This window comes from Aulonocara sp. 'chitande type north' Nkhata Bay, linkage group LG23 (genome assembly GCF_057382095.1).
Source record: "Aulonocara sp. 'chitande type north' Nkhata Bay isolate Kocher_YH1m ecotype deep benthic linkage group LG23, A_spYH_male_GT1.1, whole genome shotgun sequence".
Lineage (NCBI taxonomy): Eukaryota > Metazoa > Chordata > Actinopteri > Cichliformes > Cichlidae > Aulonocara > Aulonocara sp. 'chitande type north' Nkhata Bay.
This window is the reverse complement of record NC_141365.1, coordinates 8776238-8801732: the sequence shown is the minus strand read 5'-3', so window position 1 is coordinate 8801732 and position 25495 is coordinate 8776238. Positions and strand designations below refer to the sequence as shown.

The 25495-nt window shown below is 43.5% G+C and overlaps 1 protein-coding gene across 2 annotated transcripts; it reads right to left on the bottom strand.

Moving 5' to 3' along the window:
* Positions 1–969: 969 nt before the first annotated feature.
* prrc2c (proline-rich coiled-coil 2C) lies at positions 970–23564 on the bottom strand. 2 transcript variants are annotated; one of them, XM_086281977.1, is made up of 34 exons: positions 23176–23564; positions 16962–17131; positions 16368–16542; positions 16070–16179; positions 15611–15730; positions 15007–15305; positions 14815–14894; positions 14469–14605; positions 14273–14360; positions 13486–13669; positions 12722–13340; positions 12457–12629; positions 11929–12202; positions 11618–11828; positions 9045–11510; positions 8237–8397; positions 7994–8148; positions 7519–7909; positions 7328–7413; positions 7049–7243; positions 6686–6943; positions 6045–6137; positions 5841–5942; positions 5568–5739; positions 5252–5473; positions 5002–5123; positions 4756–4910; positions 4439–4670; positions 4243–4353; positions 3934–4116; positions 3751–3851; positions 3397–3523; positions 3052–3294; positions 970–2960 (listed from the first exon to the last, which is right to left on the bottom strand). In XM_086281977.1, the coding sequence occupies exons 2-34, from the start codon at positions 17074–17076 to the stop codon at positions 2694–2696; spliced, it is 8427 nt and encodes a 2808-aa protein (XP_086138103.1). In that variant the 5' UTR covers positions 17077–17131; positions 23176–23564; the 3' UTR covers positions 970–2693. The 2 variants fall into 2 exon arrangements, with proteins under 2 accessions (XP_086138103.1, XP_086138104.1); XM_086281978.1 differs by having other exon boundaries at positions 5002–5114.
* Positions 23565–25495: the final 1931 nt, after the last annotated feature.

The following is a 25495-nucleotide window of genomic DNA, read 5'->3' as shown; positions in this document are numbered from 1 at the left end:
CATCGGGTTCTGCAATCCTTTAGTGAGACTTGTGTTCACAGCTGTAGATTATGCAGCTGAACTGGTATCTGCCAGAGAACACCACTGTCGACTTCACAGATGACAGCAGTTTAACCCAGAGCATCTGGTAGACGTTAATAAGTTGCCAGTTGAGCTGCTGCTCGCCACTTTCATTTGTACCAAAGCAGGTAGAATGGACAGCTCGATATCCCTGAAGTATAATATATGTTCAGCTGAACAGGTGTCTAAAGTCGTTGTTGGTAACACAGCTAAAACGGAACTGTTGTTTTTAGCTCATAAGCTGAGGTTTTCAAATTATATGGTTCAGGAAATATTACTTTAATACTACTAAAATACCATTCTAAGTCTTGGAAAACTGAAAGGGCTCAAAGCACTGCTGATTACTGGCGATTCAAATGAATAAAAACCAAGTCTTACCAATTAGCAAAGATTTAATCTAATTTTCAAATAAATAAAATGATATTTAGCATATTTGAAAGGTTTTTAAAGTACTTTCTCTCGAGACAAAACCCTGTTAACCTGGTCAAGCAGTGACTTTAACCCTCTCCAGGCAGGCGTTGCAGATTTGCAACAGTTAAATACTAACAACGTGATTACCCAACATACATATTTTATGAGTTTCTTTTACTCAGAAGTACCACTGCAGGACTTGGTTGTGCATTAGCAACAAAAAGTTTAATTTAAGCCTGAGAGGGTTAAGGGGTAATAAAACATCAGTGATTTACTGACCAGTCATAAGACCTTTCCATCAGCTCTTCAAAAGAAGGTGGAACTAGAAGAAAATGGGTTTTCCTCATGTAAGCTCTCCATTGTTCCCATTTAAAATGGTGTTTACTGACACCTAGTGGTCAGATGCAATCAAAACCAGAATTAAATTGATTAGAAATTTCACAGCATGATCATCGAAAAGGATTTGGAAGTAAAAAGCACACTTCACTGAAAAACATCTCAACAGTATATTATTTATTAGTTTCTGTAACCAAACCAAGAGAATGTAAATAAGACCGTACATATTTTAATACAGCGATGAAACCCCTGTACAAGTACAACAAAAATAAAATAAAATCAAAAACAAAACAAAACAAACAATTCATTACCCTCCCTCCCTAATCCCCCCTCCAGAGTAAGGACTTTTCCCTCAACCAGGGTAGACGTGAGGAGTCCCCTCACCACCTCAGGGCGCATACTACTGTACATTTCTGAAGGACCATTGTCACCACAACCCCAAGATGAGAGCATTGTGGGTGGGGCAGCCAGTGGAGGTGAGGCAGAGAGAAAACAGCACTGATTGCTCTCATCAGCAAAGACAACAAAATAATAATTGTCCTTCTGCCCAAACACTTCAGAATTTGAGGCTTCTCTCCCTCCGTCTTTTTTTATTTTTATTTTAAACTTGTTCTCCGTCCTGTTCCTGTTCCCTCTCGCCATAAAGGTCAATACACACACACACACACACACACACACACACACACACAAAAAGATTTGTTTTAAACGATCGGCTCACTGATTCCTCTACCCAGCCCTATCCTGCTAAACTCTAGCTAAACTCTAAAAATCAGTCAATAGCAGCAGGTCTCGGTGTTTGACAGTGAGGTGTGTATGTGTGTGTTTGTGTGATAGCAAGGATGGGTGTGAAAGCAGTGAATGGGTGTGTGTGTGTGTGACAGCAGCTCCTACACTGGAACAACTGCAAGTAGTGATCATACATCATCCATGTAAACCTGTAAATCCACTCAAATCTCAGCAATCTTAAAAAGGCTGCGACTTCATCTCTGCTCTGCTTTAACCTTTGGCTAAATAAACAGGAGAGTCCAGCTACAAGCTCTCCCTCTGTTTTTACCACACGCACAGACCCGACACACACCCACCCCAACACATCGGTAAAATCTCAGGCAAGGAGATGAGAGCAGAAGGCAGGAGCAAAGGCTCACAGGCAGACGAATCAAGAACTCAATCGATTATTAAAGTCAATCAAAAGCTGCGATTTTCACATTTCAATTCTGGTAAAAAAAAAGAAAGAAAACAAAACAAATGACAACAGGATTTCAGAATTCATATCTTCGAGCAGTAATCGGATCAAACCGTTGAGCGAGAGGGTGTGCACGCCTGCACGGATCTCTGGATTAGTTATAATGGGAGATTGGGGAACAAAACGTGTGCTTCACTAAATGACATCTTAAGATTGCTTCAACTACAAAATCAAATTTGATTCATTCTCTTGTTAACAAAACAGGGATCTGATATAATGTGTGATCCTATTTGGTGGGTGGGAGGGTAAACTGAACAGAAATGAGGAGCTATAAAAAATGGCAAACTCAGCAGCAAATTTCAGATTTCTCTCTCTCTCCCCCCAACTCTCTCGTCATCTACCGTCACAGTAGATTTCTATGGAACAGCTTGCTCAGCAACTTTACCGGCAGCTAAATGTGATGGAACAACCCAACTCAAATGCCCCCACCTACAGCGGGACAAGACGGGGGAAGGAAGATGTGGAAGAGGATTTTGTTTACACTCCAAAGGGCCTACTGTCAGTAACCACTACCATCTGTATCTCTACCCAACTCCTCCCCCACGCTGTCCTCGGGGCTGATGTGAGGTGGTGGCTGAGTGAATGGGGCTAGATTCACTCTTCCATCCTTTCGTTTCATTATCTGAAGAGGGTCAGAAGTGCTTTACTTTCCCTCCTCTGGTTTGATGGCCTGCGGCTTTATGGGGCCAGTCCGTATGGGCTTGGCCGTGGATGCGGAGGGTTTTTCAGAATCTGGGCGCTCGCCTCCTGTCTGGTGGTTTGGAGCTGATGTGTCAAGCGGGGGTTTTCCTCCTTGATCGATTCGAGATGCTTTGCTGGCTTGCGGGGCCTTGAGCTGCTGCTGCTGTTGTTGCTGCTGTTCTGAGAAGAACTTGTGAGTGGACTGGAGCACCTCAGCCCGCTGCTTTGCCTAAAGAGGGAAAGAAAAATACAAATAATTCAACTAATATATCCATTAGACTGCACAGGCTACTCCAACAAACAAATAACAGCAGACACACCTTTAGGTCCTGTTCAGCCTTTAGAGCTGCTTGCGTGCCTCTGGGTGCAAGGGTTGAGCCAGGTGGTCCCCGTGGGGAGTGGTGGCTGTGCTGTGGGTGCTGCGGTCTGGGGTGAGGCATGAGCCCACCGCTTACATTGGGTGACATTGGAGGGCCCATGGGAGAGCGCTGGACACCTCCAGCGAAGGAGTTAGCATGAGGAGGGCGAACCAGAGGAGAGACTATGCTGGGCTGAGACAGAAGCTGAATAAAAAGGGAGCAGAATAAACTCAATCATTTGGAATTAATAGTTCAAAATTAGTGCTTTATACAAGTTACCAAAGAAAAACAAAATTTGATTATTACCTGTGGGTTGAACTGGCCAGGAAAGTGCTGCGTCATTCTCATGCCGGCAGAGCTGGGCTGAAACTGCTTCTGGTAGAGCATACTGTTAATCTTGCTTGACTGGCTGCTAGGAGAGGTGGAGCTGGCCCTGCAGAGAGAAGTCAAAGAAACATTACAGAAACATGATATTAACAAAACCTATGAACACTCCTGAGAATAAGAAGCGCCTTAAGGTACATTTTTAGTTTGTGACACAGGAATATCTATATAAAATGACTGGTTTTCATTACAGTTTGTTCTCTTCTGTTTTGTCCACATTAAATAAGGCTTCAAATAAAAATGATAACAATGTTAACTGTACTTTTACGCATTTACCTGTAAGGACTAGAGGTGGGTGTAGTGCTCCTGCCGCTGACAGGAGGAGTCCCTGGCTTCACGTCCATCCCACTGCCAAATAGTTTCATATCCATGTCCATCTACAACACGTCACAATAAGCCACTGAGTCTCACGTAAAAACTTCTGTTTATTTAAATTGTCAAATACAGATGGTTCAATACCTTGCTGGTGGGAGGCTGCATCATGCTGTGGTTGGGGCCCATGATGCCTCGGTACGGCTGAGAGACTGGGGGCTGTCGGTTGATATTGGGGGGCTGGGTTTGGGGAGGAGTGGGAGGTAGTGCCAAGAGGGGCTGGCCTCCACCCGAGCCAAAGTTAGGCAGGGACAGCTGAGGGACCGTCACCTGGGGAGAAATTAAAACAATGGTAACCCCAAGTGAGAAGAAGAAAAATAAAGTGTGGTCCAACATTTAAAACCCAGAACAGGTTCATAAATTTATTATTATTTGTTATTTTTGCATGTAGGTTACCTGCTGCATTGCAGAACTGGGTGACTGTGTGTTGCTGTAGTAGCTACTCTGACCATGCTGTTGCACCTGCCCTGAGTACATGTTCGAGTGCTGATTCATTCCCTGTCGAGTCTGAACCAAAGGCACAAAAAAGTGAGATGAAATGCATGCATATACAAATTAATCAAATTCACTGTCCATATGATTTTCCGTTTACCTGCAGCAGGTGTGTATCAATGAGCTGAGACCCACCCATGCCAGAGGGCTGGTTCAGCTGCGGCTCAAACAGAATGGGAATGTGCTGGGTGGAGGAGGGTTGTTGATAAGCCAAGTTGGACTGAGGCTTGCCCAGCTCAGGTGCCTGTACACCAGGATAACTGTGGAGGGATGGTCCTGAGAGCATCATAGAGGGCTGTGATAAGTTGCTCTGCATGAATGCCTGCTGGGACCTGATGGATGACAAAACCAAAGAATGAGATGAAAGAAACAATGGCGGGAAGAGAGAAGCAAACTGAAAGCCTGTGATGCCGTTACCTGTAAGGCTGCAGTGAAGAGCTAAAGAGGTCCTGTGGCTGTGAGACTGGAGGGCCGGCGCCGAGTCCTAGCTGAGCCTGATGAGTGTGTTGATGCTGAGGCTGACCTTGCAGAGGAGCATATATAGGGATGGGAATCTGCTGCACGGCAGTTGGCTATAAGGTGGGGGAAGAAGAAAAAAATTAAAATAATGGTTTTGTCTTTTAATATTTCTCTAAAGACTTAACTGTATTGTTTTATTCCTACCTGTGAGAGGCCGGGCTGGAAACCTTGCTGCTGCGCCAGGGAAGGAGGAGCCAAACGAGGATGGGGTGTGCTGAAGAGGTGGCTAGTGTCCATGTAGAAGGCTGGAATCTGAGCTGCAGAACCTACACATGTTAAACATTACAGATCAATCACAGAAACACACACACACACATACACACACACACAAGAAATCCACACATATGTAATAACAAAACCTTTAAAATCTGTATAACAGAAGTTTTCCCCTCACCTGCTGCAGACTGAGAGACGTACACCTGTGGGGTCTGCTGTTGCTGGGGCAGGAGGGGAGGCACACAGCCAAGCTGAGAGAAGCTGCTGCTACTGCTGCTATTGCTAGAAGAGGACAGGCTTCCACCTTGCAGCTGCTGGGGCTTCACCTTACAGATGTTAGGGGGGTCAGAGGCTGTGGTGGTTTTGGTACTGAGGGACGATGTCGTATAAGTGGCAGAGCCTGCGAGGTGAAAATGATTAAAAGATGTGTTTTAACAAGTTTGCAAAAACAATACTGTGGGAAGTAGGATATGTTTGAGTGGGAGTTACATTACCTGATAGTGAGGTACTGGGGGTAACAGAAGCCACCGGGATCTGTGGCATGGAGGCTGAGGAGAAGGAGGAGTATGAGGAAGCGCAGGAGGTGATGGGGGATGAGGAGGTGGTGACAGGAGAACTCTTCTCCAGACTTGGAGAATTTTCCCATGCTTTGCGTGCGGATTCCATCTGAAGAGGTAAAAGAAAGAAAAAAGTGTTTAAGTGATGGTTCAGAGAACAAAATTTTGCAGAAAATAATGTTGCTTAGAGTTTTCTGTACATCTGTGTACCTTTAGTGTTAGGTCAACAGTAGCTGGAGAGACTGTACTGAGACTGGAGCTCTGCTGGAGGGTCTCGCGGCGAGGGAGAGGCAATGAGTGCGGTAGTGCCACCTAAAAAACATAGAACCAGAGGGAGGGGAAAAAAAAGACGTAATCTCCTCAAATTAAAAATGGTGTGTAACATTTTGAGCCTGTGTAAAGACATATACTCACATTGGCCACTAAACTCTCTTCCATTTTGTTGCCTGCTGTGGGAACGCTGTCGGCCAACGACGAGGAGGGGGTGGTATAGTCAGTGACAGACTCCTGAGGGACAATAATTTAATATGAAGGCATTCATATTAAAACAGAGTAACAAAAGTACTATAAGTGTTAACTAAATGTTGTTCATGATGAAAAAGTAAAGAATTTTGGGGAGGAAAAAACATCACTGGTTAAGTAATAATTTGAATATTGTGCCAGCCATGAATGAAGTCCCAAATGAAGTCATTCAACAGAGTTTGAGGGACAGGATTTGATGCCCGGTGTTCTCTGATTTCCATTTGTAGTTTGCTTGTAGCCCAAGTGCTACTAACTGATCACATTTGAACAGACTTTGGTTGCCTGCCAGTAACCACAATGTGTGGTGAGCAAAAGATGGATGGCTTTTGCTTACATGCAGTCAATAATGACCTGATATTGTCTGAAGAGAAGTGGTTTCTTTATCATTGTATTTTTTTTAGCTCCATCTGTAAACAATAAATTGAGGACATAAACTAAACTCTCCCCCATTTCAGTCGTCAGACTATATGGGTTAATTATAGCAGGACTTCATCTAGCTCAATGTGAACGGTTGTAAAACAGTTGTAGTATACCTTAGAGTTGCTGTTGTACTCTGCTGAGGGGACTGTGATCATGCCCTCAATGTCTCCACCCAGCTCTGGTACTGTGGTGTCGCTAGTGGGAGGACTGGAGTCTGCTGCTCTGCTAGCACCTCCTCCAGGTACTCCTCCCTCCATCCCATCAGCTTCTCCTCCACGTGCATCTTTGGCCTTACGATTTTTTAGAGAGCGCTCTTTACCAATGGGACCTGGCTTGTACTCCTTGGTTTCCACTGGTTCCATCTCTGGTAGCTGAGGAGAAGTGGTTAAACATTTAGGCTGGAGTAAATATTTACAGAAATGACACAAGCCAGTGTCATTTAACACAAAACTGCATTTCTAGAAGACTATGTGTACCTTCTGTGTTTTGATTGGGCCAGCTCGAGGTTGTTTCTGTCTCTGTTCTTTGGGAGCAGGTAGTTTGTTTTCAGAGCCACTTTCAAGCAATGCAGGAACTCCATCACTGTCAGTGCTGCCTGCAGATGATGGCGCTCCAAACTGAATACTGTCTATCCCCAGCTCCACGCTGCCCTCCGCTCCAGGCTTTATACCCTAAAAAACACATGTTTCATGGTTTATCGTGTGACAAAAGCATTAAAACAATAAAGAGGAAGGTGCGAGAAGCATTTTACCTACCTCAGAGGAGACAGTACCAGTAAAGGAGGTAAGAGGTTTGTTCCAGGCACTCACAGAAGGTGGCTGGGGAGGGCTTATTGGACCAACTGGAATAAACATTGTATATTTTAGATTAGAAAGCCATCCACAATTCAACCAAAGATAATTTCAAGAGTCAAAAGATTAAGACCAAAATTAACTTTTCCACTCACGCTTCTTGACATCCGGAAGGACGGTACCACCCGCTACCTTGTTCTCCCACAATTCAGTACCCAGAGTACTGTGTGTCTGTGCAGGTGCAGGGGGTAGGCTCTTTGACGTGAAGTCTGCAGCAGCAGGGGGAACAGAAGGCAGAGGAGCCACTGTTCCTTCCAGAGTCTGAGGTGAAGCAGCAGGCTGGGAGGAGGCATGATGAGGATGTTGGGCAGCAGGAACTGAAGGCTGCTGTTGGGCCTGGGGGGCAGCAGCTACAGGAGGCTGAGACTGAGGGGCCTGTTGTTGTTGCTGCTGCTGCTGCTGCGATGACTGCTTTTTAGCAAATCTTGGTGGCAGCTTTCCTCCACTTCCTCTGCTCTTCTCACCGGGGCCTTTTTTACCCCAGTTCTGTAGGACATGTGTGGATATTAGTTACACACCTACATTTTTTTAACTTTAAACATTGCACCACACAAACTATCGTTCCCCCACCTGAGTAGTTTGCTCTTCTTTTTTCCGTTTCTCTTCATCCTGCAGACGCTTCTGTTGTTTTCGGGAGACAACCTCTGTGAAACCATCATCGTTGGCACTGGACTGTGGGTCCTCTGTGGTGGTAACCTCTGGGTGGTCATCAATAATCACAACACCTACAATAACAACAAATTTAACCTCAGTTTTCAAGTGATAAACAGCTCGAGTGCAGTACAGGCTTAATCTATGAGCATGTTTACTGACTGGCATAATTATTGAGATCAAACTGAGAAAGCGCATTCTCCTTGGGCTTCTTGGTGGCCTGCTTAGCTTCATCTTTGCGACGCGCAGGCTGCTCTTTTGCAGGTCGCTGGGCTGCTCCTCCAGGTGCTAGCGCTGCTGTCTCTGAGTTCTGGGCTGCAGGGCTGTTTCATTAAGAGACAAGTAGAAAGCAAAAACATTTAAACCTTTAATTCCTGTATATTTATGCAAAAAACAAAACCACAGGCAGCTTGTACAAGAAACAGTGAGAATCTTTCTGCTTTCCTTCAGAAACCTGAGACACAGTAAAAGTCTAAAAATACCACCAGTCTGATTCCGTATTTAGCTACTTTTATGACAGCCAATTATAGCATACTGATCACCAGAGTGAAGAATCCTTCTAAATAATTGCAGAAATAATGGCCCCTTTTAACAAAACTTAAAGCTCAAATACAAGGATTGAATTTAGTTCCTACATCCCATAAAACTGATTGTGTATAATAAATATACTATGATGATTATACCCCTTTCCTTTTTTAAATGCACTTCCAGTAGAAATTCTTCTGGAAATTTCTTTCATCTTAACAAGATCATTTCCAGATTTATTTACCAGGGAAAGAAACCCAGTCTTGAACTTAAAACAACAAGAACATGCCACTTCAAACTACTGCGATATTTACATTCTGCACTGGTGCTATTCAGTTGAACTCTTAATTAGGCATAATAACTACACAAATGGTTTACTGTTTGAAAATAAACTCTGTTCAACTTCTTTGTGCAAGTGACAAAAGCCTCATTGTCTCACACTCACCCTTTGCGGCCAGCTTTGGCCCCTCCTCTCCTCTCTCCCTTGCCCCCTGTGTAGCTGCGCCCTGGTTTGGCTCCACTGTTGCCTCTACGATTCTGTCTCTCTGTAGGCCTCTGACTCGAGAAGCTCCTCTTGGCTCCAGGAGCTCCATCACGTTTTGGTGTCAGCCCTCCATCAGGTGAGCTTTTACTGGGAGTCAAAGAGCCCTGGGGTGGTGCAGGGGCTGGTGCAGATGCTGTAGCTGCTCCATTAGCAGGCTCCACTGCTCCTTTCTTCTCTTCTCGCTCTCTCCTTTCATTAAAGTCACTGCTCTCAGAAGCAGTTTCCCATTCCTCATTCGCCTGATCTGACGAGTTCTGATTTGACAAATCAGGCGACTTGGTACCAGCAGCAGTAATAGTGGGACTACTTGTATCAGGCAAAGGCGCTTCTAAAGGAGACGGCAGGTCAGGTGTGGGCATAGAGGCTGCCGTTTCTGCAGGCACAGTTAATGGGGTTCCTGGAGCTCTAGAGAGAGTTGGGGAGAGGGGGATTGGGGCAGTTGCAGTGCTGGGCACAGCAGCAGCAGGAGGCACTGAGGGTAAAGAAACAGGGGGACTGGGGGCTGACTCTCCACTAGCCAAAACTGCAGCCTCACGCTCCTTTAAACGCCTAAAGCGGGGCGGTTTATCTTGCCTTGGGGGCCGTGCTGGTCTAGATCGACGAGGCCTCTCTCTGCTACTTTGAGGACCCCCCTCCCCAAATTTCTTCCCCTCAGATTTTGGGGGTCGTCGGTCAGTAGGAGGATTGTCAAATCTTGATGTGGACTCTGCATCTTCAGGCCTGAATGTCTCCATGGGTTTAGAGGGCCACTGGGACGAAGGTTCTCTGGGTGCTGGTCGTCTAAGAGGGGCTGAGCGTGGGCCTCCACGCTCCCTCGCTCCACCTCGTCTGCTGTATAATCCCCCTCTTCCTCGCCGAGAAGGCTCTCCTTTAGGAAGGAATCCTGGTTTGGGGCGGCTTTCATCATCTGCTCTTGATCCAACCTTTTCCCCCATGTGAGGTGGTCCAAAGCCTGGCTTGTGAGATACTGAGCGGCCCTCCCCAGGGAGCTCTCTTCTCAGTGGACGGCTAGGTTTGGTGCTAGGCTCACGGTCAGATGGTCCAGTATCACTGGCAGACTCCCTCCCGCCTTCACTTTCAGAGTCTGTGTCTGAACCACGGCGCCGTCTACGTTTTGGTATAACCTCAAAGTCCGAGCTCTCACTTCGCGTTTCACTTTCCTCCCTGTTGCGAAAGGCAGCAGCACCTGCAGCAGATGGTAAATCTGAGCGTGATCGGGGCTCTCGATAGGGGTATTCTGCCCGGCTTCTACCCCGACTCCCCCTGCCTCTACCACTGTAAGTCCCACGGTAGCTTCGTCCTCTGGAATAATACTCCCCTCGACCACGACCTTTGAAATTTGAGTCTGCCGGCCATTCTCGCTCTCTGTCCTTATCCATTTCCTTCTCCCGCTCTCGTTCCCTCTCTCTTTCCTCTCGCCCCCTCTCTCTTTCCTCTCGCCGGTAGGAACGTGGAGGGAGGTTGGACTCTTTCCGAGAGGGCAGTTTGGGTTCTGGATGTTTCTCATTGCTGGGTGCCTTTTCCACCTTCTCCTCCTGAGAAGAAGAGGTGGGAGCCCCAGAAGAAGGCTGAGAGTCTCTGGCCCTCTGATGGGCAGTTGGAGTTTCCTCCGCCTCTGCAGTTTCTCTCTTTCCCTCACCGTGAGGCCTGGAGTCTTCTGATACAACAGCAGCTGCAGATGGAGCTTTGGACGACTGTTCCTTTTTGGGCCTATCCCCTCTTTCCCCTCTCTCATGACGCTTCTCTCTTTCTTCTCTTTGCTCCCTCTCTTCTTTCATGTCCCTTAAGACAGGTTTCTTTATTGGCCCAGATCTACGTGCAGGTCTGTCTCCTCCTGGTCCTTCTCTGCGTCCAGCTCCTGATCTTCCACCCCACCGCAGCTCAGTCTTCTGCTTGCTGGGTGCTGGCAGAGGCAACTTCTCTTGTTTGTGTAATCCATCAGCAGGAGGGGTAGCTCTGTTATTTGTTACAGCAGCCTGAGAGTAGAGCTCATTCTGGGGCTTATCATCAGTTCGTTCCCCTGCTTCCTGTATCTCTAGTGATTTTGTTCCCAGGGGTAGCCCGTCAAACCTAGGCTCTTCAAGCTTAAGAGAGTGGCTGGAGCCCTGTGAGACATTTCTCTGGAGCATGGCTTGGCCAAGAGCTTCTACCTCCTCCCCACTTGGTAAGCCTGGCTCCTCTGGGTCAAAACCTGTGCCTACAGGGACTCTGTCAAGAGGTCCTGGCAAGTCTTCCGGGCCCTGCGTAAATGCTGATAGAGACTCTGAAGGGTCCCGGAAGAAGTTACTTTTACGAGAGTCCAATGAACCGTGATCTTGGGGATAGATAGCTGGAAGACCCCTGTCCAGATCCAAACCAGAATCCATCCTATAAATAAAAACACCAAATTTTAATTGAGATGTTTAAAGCGTGAAAGAAGTTAATTGCCAAATACTTCCATTCATATTTTTCTCTGTCAATTAATATTTTTTAACCTTTGCTCCTTGTTATCATCCCTTCCTTTTGGAGGAGTCACAGAAGGTAATGGCTCTGACTGTGGGTATGGGTCTGATCCCCAGACCATCCGTGAGTCTGAGGCCAGGCCGTGGTCACGAACTGGTCGGGTTAAGTGGTCAAATGAATCCGAGCTAGAGCTTGAGTTGTCCCCTGGCTCCCTGCGTACAATCTGCTTAGGTGGCATCCTCCCTGAAGTTGACAAAAGATGTACTTTGAAAAAAACAAAAAAAAACCCCACACAGCAACACTTATCACACCCACACCAAATTTATTTTGCATATCTACTTACCAGGGTGAATGTTAGTTGGCATGTCCATAGGTGGCCGGCCTGACATCATCCGAGGGTCCATGTAGGACTGCATCATAAGCCAACGGGGATCAAATCCCATGGAGGCCAAGTGTTGGTGGTGAGGGCCTATGGGTTGGTACATGGAGCGGTGCTGTTGTTGCTGCTGCTGCTGCTGTTGTTGGGCAGCTGGAACGCTGCCACCACTTGAGGGAGACACAGAGCCCCCACTCTGCTGTTGCTGCTGTTGTTGCCATTGCTGCTGCTTCATCTGTTCCTACAAGTGCATTGAAGAACATTTAAGAAATGTTAAAAAAAAAAAAAAAACTCAAGCCAACTTAACCCATCAAACAGACACATCTTATCAAATTATTCTACCAAGCGCTCAACCTGATCACCATATGTCACAGTTAAAGCTATTGCAAAGAAACAGCTCAGGTGTGGAAATGTTGCTTGACAGGCCTTCTAAGATCCCCAACTAGCCTATGGTACAACCAGATAATGATTTACCAAGTAAGGCCAAACCCTTACCTGCTGTCTGAGGAATCGAGGTGGTAAAGACTTCTGAAACTGTTTGGAATAGCCTGAGATGACAGAAGGACGCATAGCAGCTGCTGCCTCCCCTTCCAGCGGTGATTGTGCAATAGGGACTTCATCACCAGCAGGGGTTTCCTTGTGGGGCAAAGACATGTGGGGCTCATCCACTGTGGAAAAACAAAAACAGTATTGGCATTAATTAACAAGTGGTAGTCAGATAATTTTTTTGCAACTTGATCATTGTTCAGAGTTAGCTTACCTCTGTTGTCCTCCATGTTAAAATAGTCTCGGATTGGCACTGAGGTCCTATCAGTTTGGTTCTCGTCCATTATGGGACCAACCTCAGCCAAGGAGGTCTCTCCCTCGCCCTGTGGCTGCTCTGGAGCTAAGGCTACAGGTCTCTGGACAGGCGGGGTGGGCTGACGAGGCAGGTGAACCTCTTCCTCAGCATTTGGTTCTGCTCTATCTCGCTCCCCTCTCTCAGGTAAGGAAGTCTGCATGACTGTGGCTTGTGATTGTGAAATTGGGACTGAAGGTGCAGGACTAGAAACAGGAGGAGTTGATAAAGATGCTTCCTCACGGGGAGCTCCTGCCTCATCATTGGTGGTCTGAGCAGGGGAAGGCTTGCCCTCATTAGCCTGGCGGTGTTTTTCATTTAAACGTTTAAGTTTTTCAGCACAAGCAGCAAGTCGTTGCTCCTCCATCCGGCGTTCCTCTTCCTCTCTCCTCCGTCTTGCTCGCTCTACAGCTTCAGAAATTTCAGAAGACTTTTTCCGTTTTTGCCGCCAGGCTTCAGAATCCTCCTCAGCACCAGGTGCCCCTGCAGCCTGTGCTTTGCCCCCACGCTGAGCTCCACCACCACCAGAGCGACTGCCAGCCTGAAAAACGGAGAATAAAGTCATAAACAAAGTGATCACAGTGTTGTTACGTTCCCCTAAACGGGTCCAGGCGGTGAGGGGGAAGTAACAGTGTTAATAAAATTAAGACATGATAGTAGGCTTCTTTAACTTGCACATGCTTTACCTGGAAGTCCTGTGTAGCAGCTGATTTATTATATTGCCCCATACTCCCAGGTGATGGGGCTCTGGGATCAACACTCTCAGCCCATGAAGCTTTACTTCCTCCACGGTCCTCAGATCCCTCCTTCCAGCCCTCCTGACCGTCCGTTGGCCGAGCTCTCATACGATCCACTTTACCCAGCCATTCCCTGAAAAGAAGATAGTTAAGTAAAAAAAAAACAAAAACAAAAACAAAAAAAAACAAACAAACACCTAACACGCATGCCCAATTTTCAACTAATTGGAATTGCTAGTTTCATTAATGACTTCATCACAAATGCAGCCAAACTTCCATTTAAAATAAAAAAAATGTTTTATTATTTCACTTTGCATAAATTATTTGCCACTTTGCCCATCAACAAGTGACAATAATGCTTCCATTAAACAACCATTCTCATGCTGTGGCCTCCCAGCAATATGTGAATATCAATTTCTTTCTTTGCTCATGGAAGTGAATGAATCGTCAAGCGCTGTAAATCATCTTTAACAACTGCCCATTACTGCACTGTTTTATCGTGTATTGGTCCATTTACCAACAATCATTCATAATGTTGTCCACCTCATTCAAATGCATACGACTGTTTCCCCTACTGTAGCCATCTGTATTAATCATAAGTTAATAAAACTTTGGACCAACTCAGTTCAAATTTTGCCAATACTGGGAAACACTTGTGTGGTGCAAGTGAAGAACACAAAAAGTAAAAGCAGGATATAGTAAATGAGTAAATGAATATATTAAAAAAAATGCTAACCAGTTTTCTCCCTTGTCTTTAGCAGCTTGGTTCTCCTCATCATCACTGAAGTTAAGTTTCTCAGTGTAGTCCACCTCCATCTGAGCTCCTGAATTGCAAAATAGACATGACTGATAAGAAGCTAGAATTATCAGAGACGCACAAATTTCTATTACAATTAGATGTTGTCATTTATAGAAGATATAAATCTACTGACCTGCCCAGCCCTCATCAGCATCAGTGTCCAAGTTGTCGAGTTCCTTCAGTTCAGTTGCACTGATAATAGAGGGTCTGTCTGGGTCTTGAAGCCAGGATTGTGGGGGTGGCTGCTGAGGTCGTGCTGAACGAGGAGCCCTGAAAAATAAAGGAAAGTTGATTTTTAAACCTAACAAATACATAAATTACTTGTGTACACAATGTGCTTCTGTGATCATGTAATTTGTGTAGCAATGATGTTAATGTTTCATGTTTAAAATAATCCAAAAATACCGTACTAATAAAAACTCAAAATTGATCTTTTTTTTCTGCAATCCAAGTATCAAGCGCTTATCCCTTAAACTCACTTTGCCCCATCTTGTGGTACAGGGTATCTGAAGTTCCCCTGCCCTGCACCAAAGGACATTTGCGGATAGGCGTGGAACATCTAAATCACAGAGACAGCAATCAACACACAGCGTAAAGAAAAACAACCACTAGTTTTTGCAGTTGTGATATTTTTGTTTTGCCCATCCAGAATATGTAACAATATTACGTACATAAGGTGGCATCATGCTCCTGAAAGCAGGGTCAAAGTGAGTTGGTACGCCAGCAGGAGGCTGTTGGCCTCCATTAACTTTAGGTTGAGGGGGGCCAGAGGGAGGTAACCTCTCCCTGGGATCCTTCTTCTCCCTTTGGCCATCAGTGGTTGTGTTTCGGCCAGGTTCATCAGCTTCGACAGGTGGCGTAGAGGTACCAGGGGCCGTGCTACCCTCCTCCACAGCCCTGTTCTCCATCTCCGGGGGGCTAGGTGCAGTGTTCAAATTCCTGCCGCCACCCTCACGCCAACTGCCAACATCTACCAGGACAGACAGAAAAGAGGTTTTAATTGTCTGATTACAGTTAGGAATCTTTTAGACCAGGGGTCTCAAACTTAAATGAGCTGTGGGCCACTGCTGGCACTGTCATTTCATTGGAGGGCCACTGTAGTGTTCAAGTAGTACAAAAAACCAAAAAACACCAAACAAACAAGAAAACACCCCAAAATATTTCAAAAAGTGTAGTTTTTTTTTTTTTTTTTAAATTTTAAATATTGTATAACAAGAGAAAACTGCAAACGTGAATGCAATCCCCCCCGTTCCCCCGTCGTGGCTGTGTCCATACTTTGAGGTCTAAGGCTTGGGCCTGGTCCATAAGGCTCCTCTTCTTGACCGTCCTTGACCTCACCAGCCGCCTGCAAGCTGGGAAACTCCTGGTGAAAATGGCTGCTCACACGGGGAGAACCTGTCCAGGACAAGCAGATCATTATAAATGTGAAGAAATCACAAGGTTAAATATATAACAGTCATTTACAGATGCACTGAAGGGTCTAATCCGCAATTTGGTACACAGAAGTTCTACACCCTAACATTACATTATGCAGAGTTCAAATGATCTGCATTCCAAGCGGACTATAATGGCAGACTGAGGATTGGGACTTTGTTTGGTGAACACAAGTAGGGAATGTGCTGGATACTGTTTACAATCTTTTACATAATTTCCTAGCACAACCATGGTGTACACATAGATAATAGTTTTTTGAGCAGGTGTAAGGCTTACGGAGCAAATGGTACGCATATTTACCGTCTAGCTGTGTCTGCTTGCTGTTTGCCCAGGAACGACTGCCCCCAACAGAAAGGTCCTGTGGCTGGACCACTGCTGGTTTGTTTTGAGGTGGTGGTGTCTCCTGTTGCCTATGGTACATAAAAACAGGGTAAAGCTTTCAACAACATGAATCTGAAATATGAATGGTACTTCACTTTATATTAGATAATTACAGCTACTGTTAAGTAACTTGGGGTAAAACGTTTAGACTATTTTCCTCTGTATGAAAAAAACAAATGTGGATCCAAGATATTTAATGCAAGCAAGTTAAATGCACCTCTCCTCCCCGGCTTCAGTTCGAGATGCCCATCCACTGCCGTCTTTGGGGACAATGTTGACGTTGGGATCGTTTCCCTTGTTCTCTGCTTTCAGGCTGGGGAGGTTGGCCGGAGGGGGCATGCGCCGGCTGACAGCAACTTTGCCCAAACTCTGGAGCCCATGTCTGGCAGCCACTGGAATGAAGAAACATTATGCAGAAGAAGATCAAGATTAGGATATTTTGCCCCCCTGAACTGCTTTTAAACAATGTTCACATGAGTAATAGGGGTCAGCTTATTTGACTTATTTTGGATTTATTCATAACACAGCTGTCACACTGCTCCTCATGCAGCCTGCAGTGTAGTCCCAACACGTCAGTGATAAACTTGACAATTAAAAAGAACACAGACAAAAGATACCCGTTTGTTTATATGCATTCTCTCTGTATAATTCTTTATCTGAAGTATACCAACAAACAACCTCATAACTGCCTATGAACATGAATATAAAAACAGTTAAGCCAAATCAAAGATTCATCGAGTACTTAGAATAATTAGATTAAAAAAAATATCCTACAATTCTTTGCTTCCATGCTTTATTACTGGAAGCTTACCTGCAGTTTTCTGGGTTTCCAGAGATTTGCCTTTGTAGGTGTTGAAGAGGCTAAGGGTTGCATACTTTGTTTTGCCATCCTTTGCCTTGGTGCTCTGCCCTGACTTCTCGGACATTTCGCTGGAAACTCATTGAGTCTGGTCCTTTGGCCTCGCCCCCAGAACCAGCCTCCTATAGCACAAGGGAGAGAAAAATAAGATCAGAGAAGAGACCCCCCCCCAAAGTTTATTGGCTAAAATACCAATGTGTTTGACTTGGTATTAAATTTAAAAGGGGTTTTCCCTCCAGGGACTACGTTAACACTCATAATGAACTTGCATGAACCCTGATCCACCTAGTGAGCAGATCATCTTTTAATGGTCTGCCAAATTGGAAGTAGGGCTGCCACAAACGATTATTTTGATAGTCGACTAGTCACCAATTATTTTTGCGATGAGTCGACTAATCAGATCATGCACCCATTGGACATAAAATGTACAACTTATTGCACCAGCATCTGCTACTCTTATATAACTATCATTAGCTTACAGCTTTAAGTGTGTAAGGTATGTGCTAACTAAAAATAAAGACAAGATGATAGTTTATTAAATTTTAATGAAATGTGCAGATTGTTTCAGTGGAGTTTAATAAACTCAGCCGTGTGCTCCTTGCCATCTAAAATATAACAGGACATCGGAGTATATTCTCGAGCATGTCACACTTCTGATAATCAGTTGCCTGTTTGACGTTTATTCAGCTGTGTAAAAACGATAACTTTAATCTCAGCCAAACCGATTTACTCAGGAACAGATGAAATACTAAAAAAAGCCAAACAATATAATTTTTAAGTTATCCAAGTCACTCATATATTATGTTTAACCTGAGTAGCGAAAGACTGTGGTGGGTTTGAAAACGATTTGCCGCGAGTCCGGTGTTCTCACGGGCTCTAGTGAGCCTTGAACCCCGGTTAGCTATCGAGCTGGTGGGTAAAAGACGTCTCCAAAAACGTCGGAGCGCTTTGGAAAATATGTGGTCTCTTGATAAACTGAGCAAATATTTGAGGTTTACACAGTTATATTCTCGCCTGAAAATCTGTTAAGTTTATTTTGTGACCATGAAAGAATAATAAGAGTAATATTAAAACCAACTAGCTGCCACCATTGTTGAAAACTGAGCAGGGCTGCGCTATGAATACTGGGACACAGCTTCTTCTTCTTCGGGGTTTAACAGCAGCTGGTATCCTTGTACATGCAGTGCTGCCATCTTCTGTTTCTGTCCGTTATTAAACTCTTAAATCCTACTACTTATTCCAGCGTCTTTTGGGATCTTACAAAGCTTCAAACGACGCGTCGACTATTAAATTACTCGTCGACGATTTTGATAGTTGATGTAATCGTGACTAGTCGACTAATCGCTGATAATTGGCGTCTGTCTGGTGTCAGTGACGTAAAAGGCGGATTTAATGCGACATGACCGTTCAAACAGCAGTCGCTTTCTAAAACATCGGATATGTATCGGATTCAGTACCACATACGAAAGTGACCCAGATCGGATTTGAAAATATCAGATTTGTGCCGTTCACACTGTCATACCATGATCGGATATGGGTCGCAGAGGGTAAAGAAAAATCGGATTTGATGCGCTTTTGCCTGCAGTGTGAACGTAGCCATAATGACTTTTATCAAAAAAAAAAGAAAAAAGAAAAGAATACCCACCAAAACCTTTTAGTAGTACAAAGACAACATAAGAAATGACACAAGAAAAGGCACTCTGCTCAGTTATGGCAATGGGGCGATGACAGGAAATAGAGTAGGATTTAAGATACACAGTTCAGTAACCAAGAAAAGGAAACACCAGAAAGTGAATTGGAGTGAGCAGCTCCAAGAACAGAGAGGCAACACATTTACAGCTGCAGTGTCTTTCCTATGTCACACAAAGGTCATTTATTATTAACGGGGGAAGTGGTGTAACATAGTCTGTAAGTGTGAGATTATGTTGGTGTGTGTATGTGCGCGCTTGGGGGAGCCGACAGCTCAGATCAGTCCACACTATCCAAAATGCTGCCGGTGAACACCAACAAACTAACTTAAAAGGAAAAAAAAAAAAAAAAAAAATCATATTCAGGACAATGTGGCTCTCATTTTACAAAATACTTTCAAAAAGATTTCCTCTTATTTTCTGTAAGTATGAGAGTATGAACATTACCCCTGGTTTCTGTAGCGATGGTAGCCAATACAAATCCATAGTGCCTTTATTAAACCAAAAACACATCTCCATTCTGTTCAGTTCAGCTTATTTATTCATTTTTAAAAAGAAACCTTTTTATTTTTTGTTGGTTTCTTCATTCTTTTTCCTCCCAACTTAGACCAGGTTTATTAATTGCCCCAAAATAGATTTTATGACTCATTTTAGAATTTTACATTTTTTCCCCAGAGGCACCCACAATCAGTTTATTAGCGGACAATTCTTCACTCAAGCTTTTTGTTTGCTGGCCACATTTCTATAAGGGCAGTTCTCAACTTCATCCAGCTGTTTCCTCAAAAAGGATCTGTCTAACCAAACCCCCTCGCAGGTAGAGAACTGGCATCAGGTGCCACTAACTCCAAGGTGATTGAGTAGGAATCCCTCTGCACGAGGGGAGGTAAAAAAAATAAAATAACTATCAGTAAAGGCCTTCATGATGACTTATGAAAGCAAGATAACAGATGTAAAACAGCTATTGTGGTTAATCCTTTTTGTGTCCCTCCAGTGATGCTCTTCTTTTATCACTTATAAAGTGATAAAAGGGGCTACAGTGGTGACAAGTTTTGACAGGTCCTATTAACCTGAGATGATAAGAATAACACAGGGGAAACTAAATCAAGATTCTTTTGTTAAGCTCATTAACGAATACAATTTTTCTTAAACGTTCAACAAGCACATTTATAAAAATCCAAAGTCTGAAGTTACTCAAGAATGAGCTCTCTACACCAAATGGGGTAATTTAGTATTTAATATGTTGTGGACTTGCTCTTAATCAACATTCACTTAAAGAGACTATATTGTAAGAGTTTTTGAATGATTATATTAGGAGTGAGAGAGAAAGATTTGTAATAACATCCCAGCTCTCCAGCCCTAATTTGTCTAGCCTGACCTCCAGTGCAACCCTGCACACCTGCAACTGCTCTGCATTAGCGTTTACACGCATGAGCTCTTTTCTTCCCCTTATTAAATACTCAAACTATCAGCACTTTGGCATTTCTTTTGTGCATCAAATAGTTTGTGTGCAGTTCTCAGAGATTTTGACGGTTTAATGAAGGTAAAATTACTGAGTCTAGATCAGATATTTATTAAATAATAAGATCAGAATCATTTGACATGAAACATTAGAAAAAAATAATTGGCAATTAACTGTAAAATGTTCTTTAACTAGCTTTTTTCCTGAGTTGAATTTTAAAAAGAGTGAGATAAAACAGGTTATTGGCAACTGATGTGGCCCCAAAGTTGCCCGCAAACACAGAAGAGGGGAGACCAAAGTCAGCAGCAAAGCTGTAGTTCCTCTCATTCTGAGGATTACTACTGTAGTAACAAAATCACCACAGGGCAACATTAACACCAAGTTTCACATCAGAGCAAGATCGGTCTAGTGCTTCACTATTAAACATAATACAGCACAATAATAGTTCATCTTAATTGTTTTTTTTTTTTGTTTTTTTTTTTTAAATAATCGCTGGAAGCCCAAATTCTTAATTAAAAATAAAACTATTACTCGCTCAGCTCTAGCATGTTGGCAGTGAAAATATTTTCCTGTTCTGGATAACAAAGTTAATAAACAAAGATGATGTTTTTGACACATTTGAGAAGGCATTAATAACTGTCGCCACTGTGCTTACACTTGAAAGTAGAGCATAACTAATTAACAAGACATTTAAACAGTGCTGCCCTCACTTGACAGGAAAAGACATACTTAAACTAAATATGCCAGGTAACTACTGGGTCTCAGATGTTATGCTGCCACCTGCTCCCCTCTAACATTGTGACAGGAAGTTGTAAACAGGCAAGGTGGATAAGAAAGTGGTGTGGTTCTGCAGTGCAAAATCAATTGTTGTATGCTGGTTGTGTCAGAGTAAACTGCCATACAACCACTTAACTAGAACAATGTATACACACATTATGCAAACACATGTGGACATTATTCTGCAATGAAATATGACTAGAGTTCAAAATTGCTCATAAATCCACACTCAAAAATTAGGAACACTATTGGTTTTGTGTGGTTATTGGCACTCTAAATGAAGGTTAGGACAAGGGATGCGCTGATCTGACATTTGGATTAAATAATGGTCCAATAGAGACTCCGGTGTTGGTAACAATAAGCTGAGCAGTGTGATTTCTCTCAACTCGAAACTGGACAAGTTTAATTTGTGCATCTCTAGTAAAAATAATTTTTTTAATTTGCAAGACTCCCTTTTACAGGTGAGCTCTACTTGCAAGTTTAGTAGACTGAGGTTACGTGTCTGTATATTGCTGATGTCTACACCATTCTGTTTGCAGCGGGGCTAGATGATTAATTTGGTCATAATGCAATTGCAATTTTGATTTACAGCAATAATACAACTAAATAAACGTTAGAATATGATTACTACTACAAAGCATTTGTTTTGTCTCTTCTTGATAGCAGTACTTTTTCACCTGTAATGTGACTAACAGTCTTGTTCTTGATGGTCCTCTATGTTTTGCACTGTAATGGTGCAGTTTAAAAAAAAAAAAAAAAAAGGAAGAAGAAAAGAAAAAGAAGAATCTACACTGGCCATAATGGGCTACAATTTATATATACACCAGTCAAAGTTAGAGAAAATGCAGAGAATACAGAAAATATTAAACCCTTAATAATGCAAGCCCTGTCAACAATCGACTTTGCCAGCAATATCTGTCAAATAATAACCTGCCACATGATATGGCCCATAAATAGAAAACATTAATAATTAGAACCCACTCAGCATCTATCAACTGACATTCACATTGGTCAGGGCCAATGAAAGAGGCTTAAGTAAGCCATTATTAATGACTGCTTAGTGTTTTTGGCACAGTGAACATAAAGCTGGGTGAAAGGACTGGAAATTATTATGTTTATTCAATGGCATCAATCCTAATGAATCCATTTCCTTTGGGAATTGTCTGCAATTCCATTGTGCCCATAAGAAGGTGAAGTATGGTTTTGTTTTCAGTATGAGGATGGGTAGGTGCTTAGATTGGACATTCAAATGAATTAAAGTCATGTCATGGGATTAAGTGGTGTGATAAAAAAGTAAACTGATATCAGTCCCTTTAAAGTTGTTTTTTATGCCAAATGAAGGATAAAAATAACTTCTCTTTATCTTTATAAATCACTGCTTCCCAAAGACTGTTCCCTTCTTGTCCCTGTGCCTCTCTGATCAGGCACCATCACTGACTGGTGGATCAATAAGTACTACTCTAATCAATATTTCCCTGAATGGCCTCCTTGAAACCATTCAGATGTAGACCCATTACTAATCTAAAATGCATAAGCAGAAAGCATCACCATGAAGCCAATTAATTATCTTCCAAGTATTTTCCACATCCAAGAGATGCTTATGAATCATATGGAGTCTTAGACAACTCAACCCTGCCAACATGCATACTCACAGAGTAAAAATGTTCTTTACGACCACAATTCGTTAAATCTGCACCTCATCATGGCTGGAAATGAAAGCAGTGCGCTAAAGTTTCATTTTAACATAAAGGAAAATAACACCAGGACATGTTCCTTGGTTAAATGCCAGATCAGATATAAAGGTTTCACTGTTCCGTGCAGTTTACTTTTCTTAAATTACTGCCATTCATGAATCTGCAGGCCATCTCTCCCCATGAATCGACCCTGTGGTGGGCTGGGTGGCTCATACCGGCAGGGGAGTGCAGGCCCTATTCGCCGGAACTCAACCAAACCGGGCTCAAATATCACCTCACTCTCACAAAAGCTAGGCACAAAACCGCCAACATTATAACGCAGCCAACGGGCCAGCTTTTAACGTAAAATGTCATTATAGGTGGCGTTTGAAAGCAGGCCGTCAGCTTGCACGGTTTAGCACAGTTCCGTTTCTTACTAGTCGCCATCACCTACACTTCCAGCCCGTCAGTGGCCAAAGCATGCTAACCAGCTAACGCTGTGTGCACACCAGCCCATCAGTGACTGAACAAAACTTCACACTTTCAACTTGCATGACACACAGACCCACCTGCCACCGCCGGTGCCTCCTTTATCCTTTCGGGTGCTGTACGGCTTTACTTGAAATCCGGTTTCGGCCTGGTTTGTAGTGGACCAGTGAGTGTCTGGCCGGCGGATTACAAAAGCTGGCTAGCCTGCTAACCCAGTTCGGCTAACGATGGTTAGCTACTCCGCTCGCTGGCTGCCAACAAACCGCTCTCCACATGCGCGGTCCTGCACTTTCTGTCTTCTCCGCAGTTTCACGCCACCGGTCTCTTCTCGTCTGCTCGGCCGTTACAGCGGGAACCGGTTCGCAGTCTTCTCGTGGTTCCGTATGTCTCCCCACCCGTTATCTCGTACCAGACCGTTTTTGTAGTTGAGTGAGGCCCCGCTCGCGCCGCGGCCTGTCTCACAATCAAAGATGGCAGACCGCGGTTGCCAGATATGCTTTCTGACATCCCCCTCTCTAAAAGCTTCTCACATCCCGTGCAGGTGCACCAACATTTGATTGAAATTCCAGATTTCAGATTTTATATTAAAAAATTATAATTAATTGAGATGATAATTGAAAAATTCTGAGGTATCCTTTTTTTACGCTGCAATTAAATTGTTTTCTGTTATACTGAGTTAAAATAATACAACATGTAAGTATTACTGAACCTTGATTTGTTTATGATCACAATTAACCAATCCCCCATAACTATCTTATTTCAACTAGATCTTGACATCGTCTATAAATATATTTAAAAAATATTTAATGTGCAACAATATCCCATCTAAAAGCACAAGCATACACTGCATATGTTGCACAAACCTGATATCTGTTCATCTTCTACAGAGACAAAAACCCGTTATAAATGTATAAAAGGGTCACCTTAAGTCCAACTTTCAATTCTCTGTAATATATCAGGATATTTATTTATTAGAACTATCTGGAGAGCTATTTTGTAATATTTTGTAATATTTAATATTGGTACTTTAACCTGGTCACTACTATTCGTATTGTCTTGGAGCAACTGTGACCACATAATTTCATCTAGAACTAATAAAATATTCTGATTCTGAATAATGATTCCAAATCTACCTGGAGTCAACCATCCATCCCGATGGTGCACAAAAGCAGTGAAGAAGAGAGTGCAGGCAGGCTGGGTGGAGGGGGGGGGTCCTGGGGTGATTTGTGACACAAAAGGAGCAAGTGTGAAAGGGAAGGTTTAAAATATAGTAGTGAGAGCTGCCATTATGTATGGTTTGGACACTATAGCACTGTAGAGTGACCATGATGAACATTATTAGAAAAAGAATACCTCAGAGGGACAGCTCAGGTTGAGCATTTGGAGATAAAGATAGTGAAGCTGAGATTGTTTAGGCATGTGCAGAGGACATTTTGGACAAAGGATGTTGAATATTGTTGAATACTGAGGTGCCAGGCAGGGGGAAAAGAGTAATAGGAGGTTCTTGGATGTTAATATTGGTACTTTAACCTGGTCACTACTATTCGTATTGTCTTGGAGCAACTGTGACCACATAATTTCATCTAGAACTAATAAAATATTCTGATTCTGAATAATGATTCCAAATCTACCTGGAGTCAACCATCCATCCCGATGGTGCACAAAAGCAGTGAAGAAGAGAGTGCAGGCAGGCTGGGTGGAGGGGGGGGGGGGGGGGGGGGGGGTCCTGGGGTGATTTGTGACACAAAAGGAGCAAGTGTGAAAGGGAAGGTTTAAAATATAGTAGTGAGAGCTGCCATTATGTATGGTTTGGACACTATAGCACTGTAGAGTGACCATGATGAACATTATTAGAAAAAGAATACCTCAGAGGGACAGCTCAGGTTGAGCATTTGGAGATAAAGATAGTGAAGCTGAGATTGTTTAGGCATGTGCAGAGGACATTTTGGACAAAGGATGTTGAATATTGTTGAATACTGAGGTGCCAGGCAGGGGGAAAAGAGTAATAGGAGGTTCTTGGATGTGATGAAGGAGGACATGCAAATTTGTCAATGTGCTAGAGGAGGATGTGGATAAGGTGAGAGACCGATGATCCACTGTCGGGACCTCTAAAAGGAATACCCAAAAGAGGAAGGTGAGAAGGTATGCCCGAAAGTTGATTCTGCTCATCTGGAAATCAGTGGGAGACACCAAGAAACTGAAAAAGTATCTTGGAATGAAAGGTTTCTCCCACTGAGAATGCATGCATCCGGGTGAACAGACTCAACTTTCTTAGATTTTCTTACCCGAATGATCGAACATGCATCAAGACAGGAAGATCTGTGGAGAAAAGCTAAAGGATTTTTTAACTTACTATTTTTTTTAATGTATTTATTCTTTACTCAATACTCAAATAAATAA

Bases quoted from the DNA above. Each gene is read 5' to 3' on its own strand.
- prrc2c (XM_086281977.1), bottom strand. From the start codon at position 17,076: ATGTCCGAGAAGTCAGGGCAGAGCACCAAGGCAAAGGATGGCAAAACA. The intron at 14,895-15,006 runs GTACGTAATATT...TCTGTGATTTAG, and splicing joins GGAGCATGATGCCACCTTAT to ATGTTCCACGCCTATCCGCA. The intron at 4,911-5,001 runs GTAGGAATAAAA...CCCACCTTATAG, and splicing joins TCCAGCCCGGCCTCTCACAG to CCAACTGCCGTGCAGCAGAT.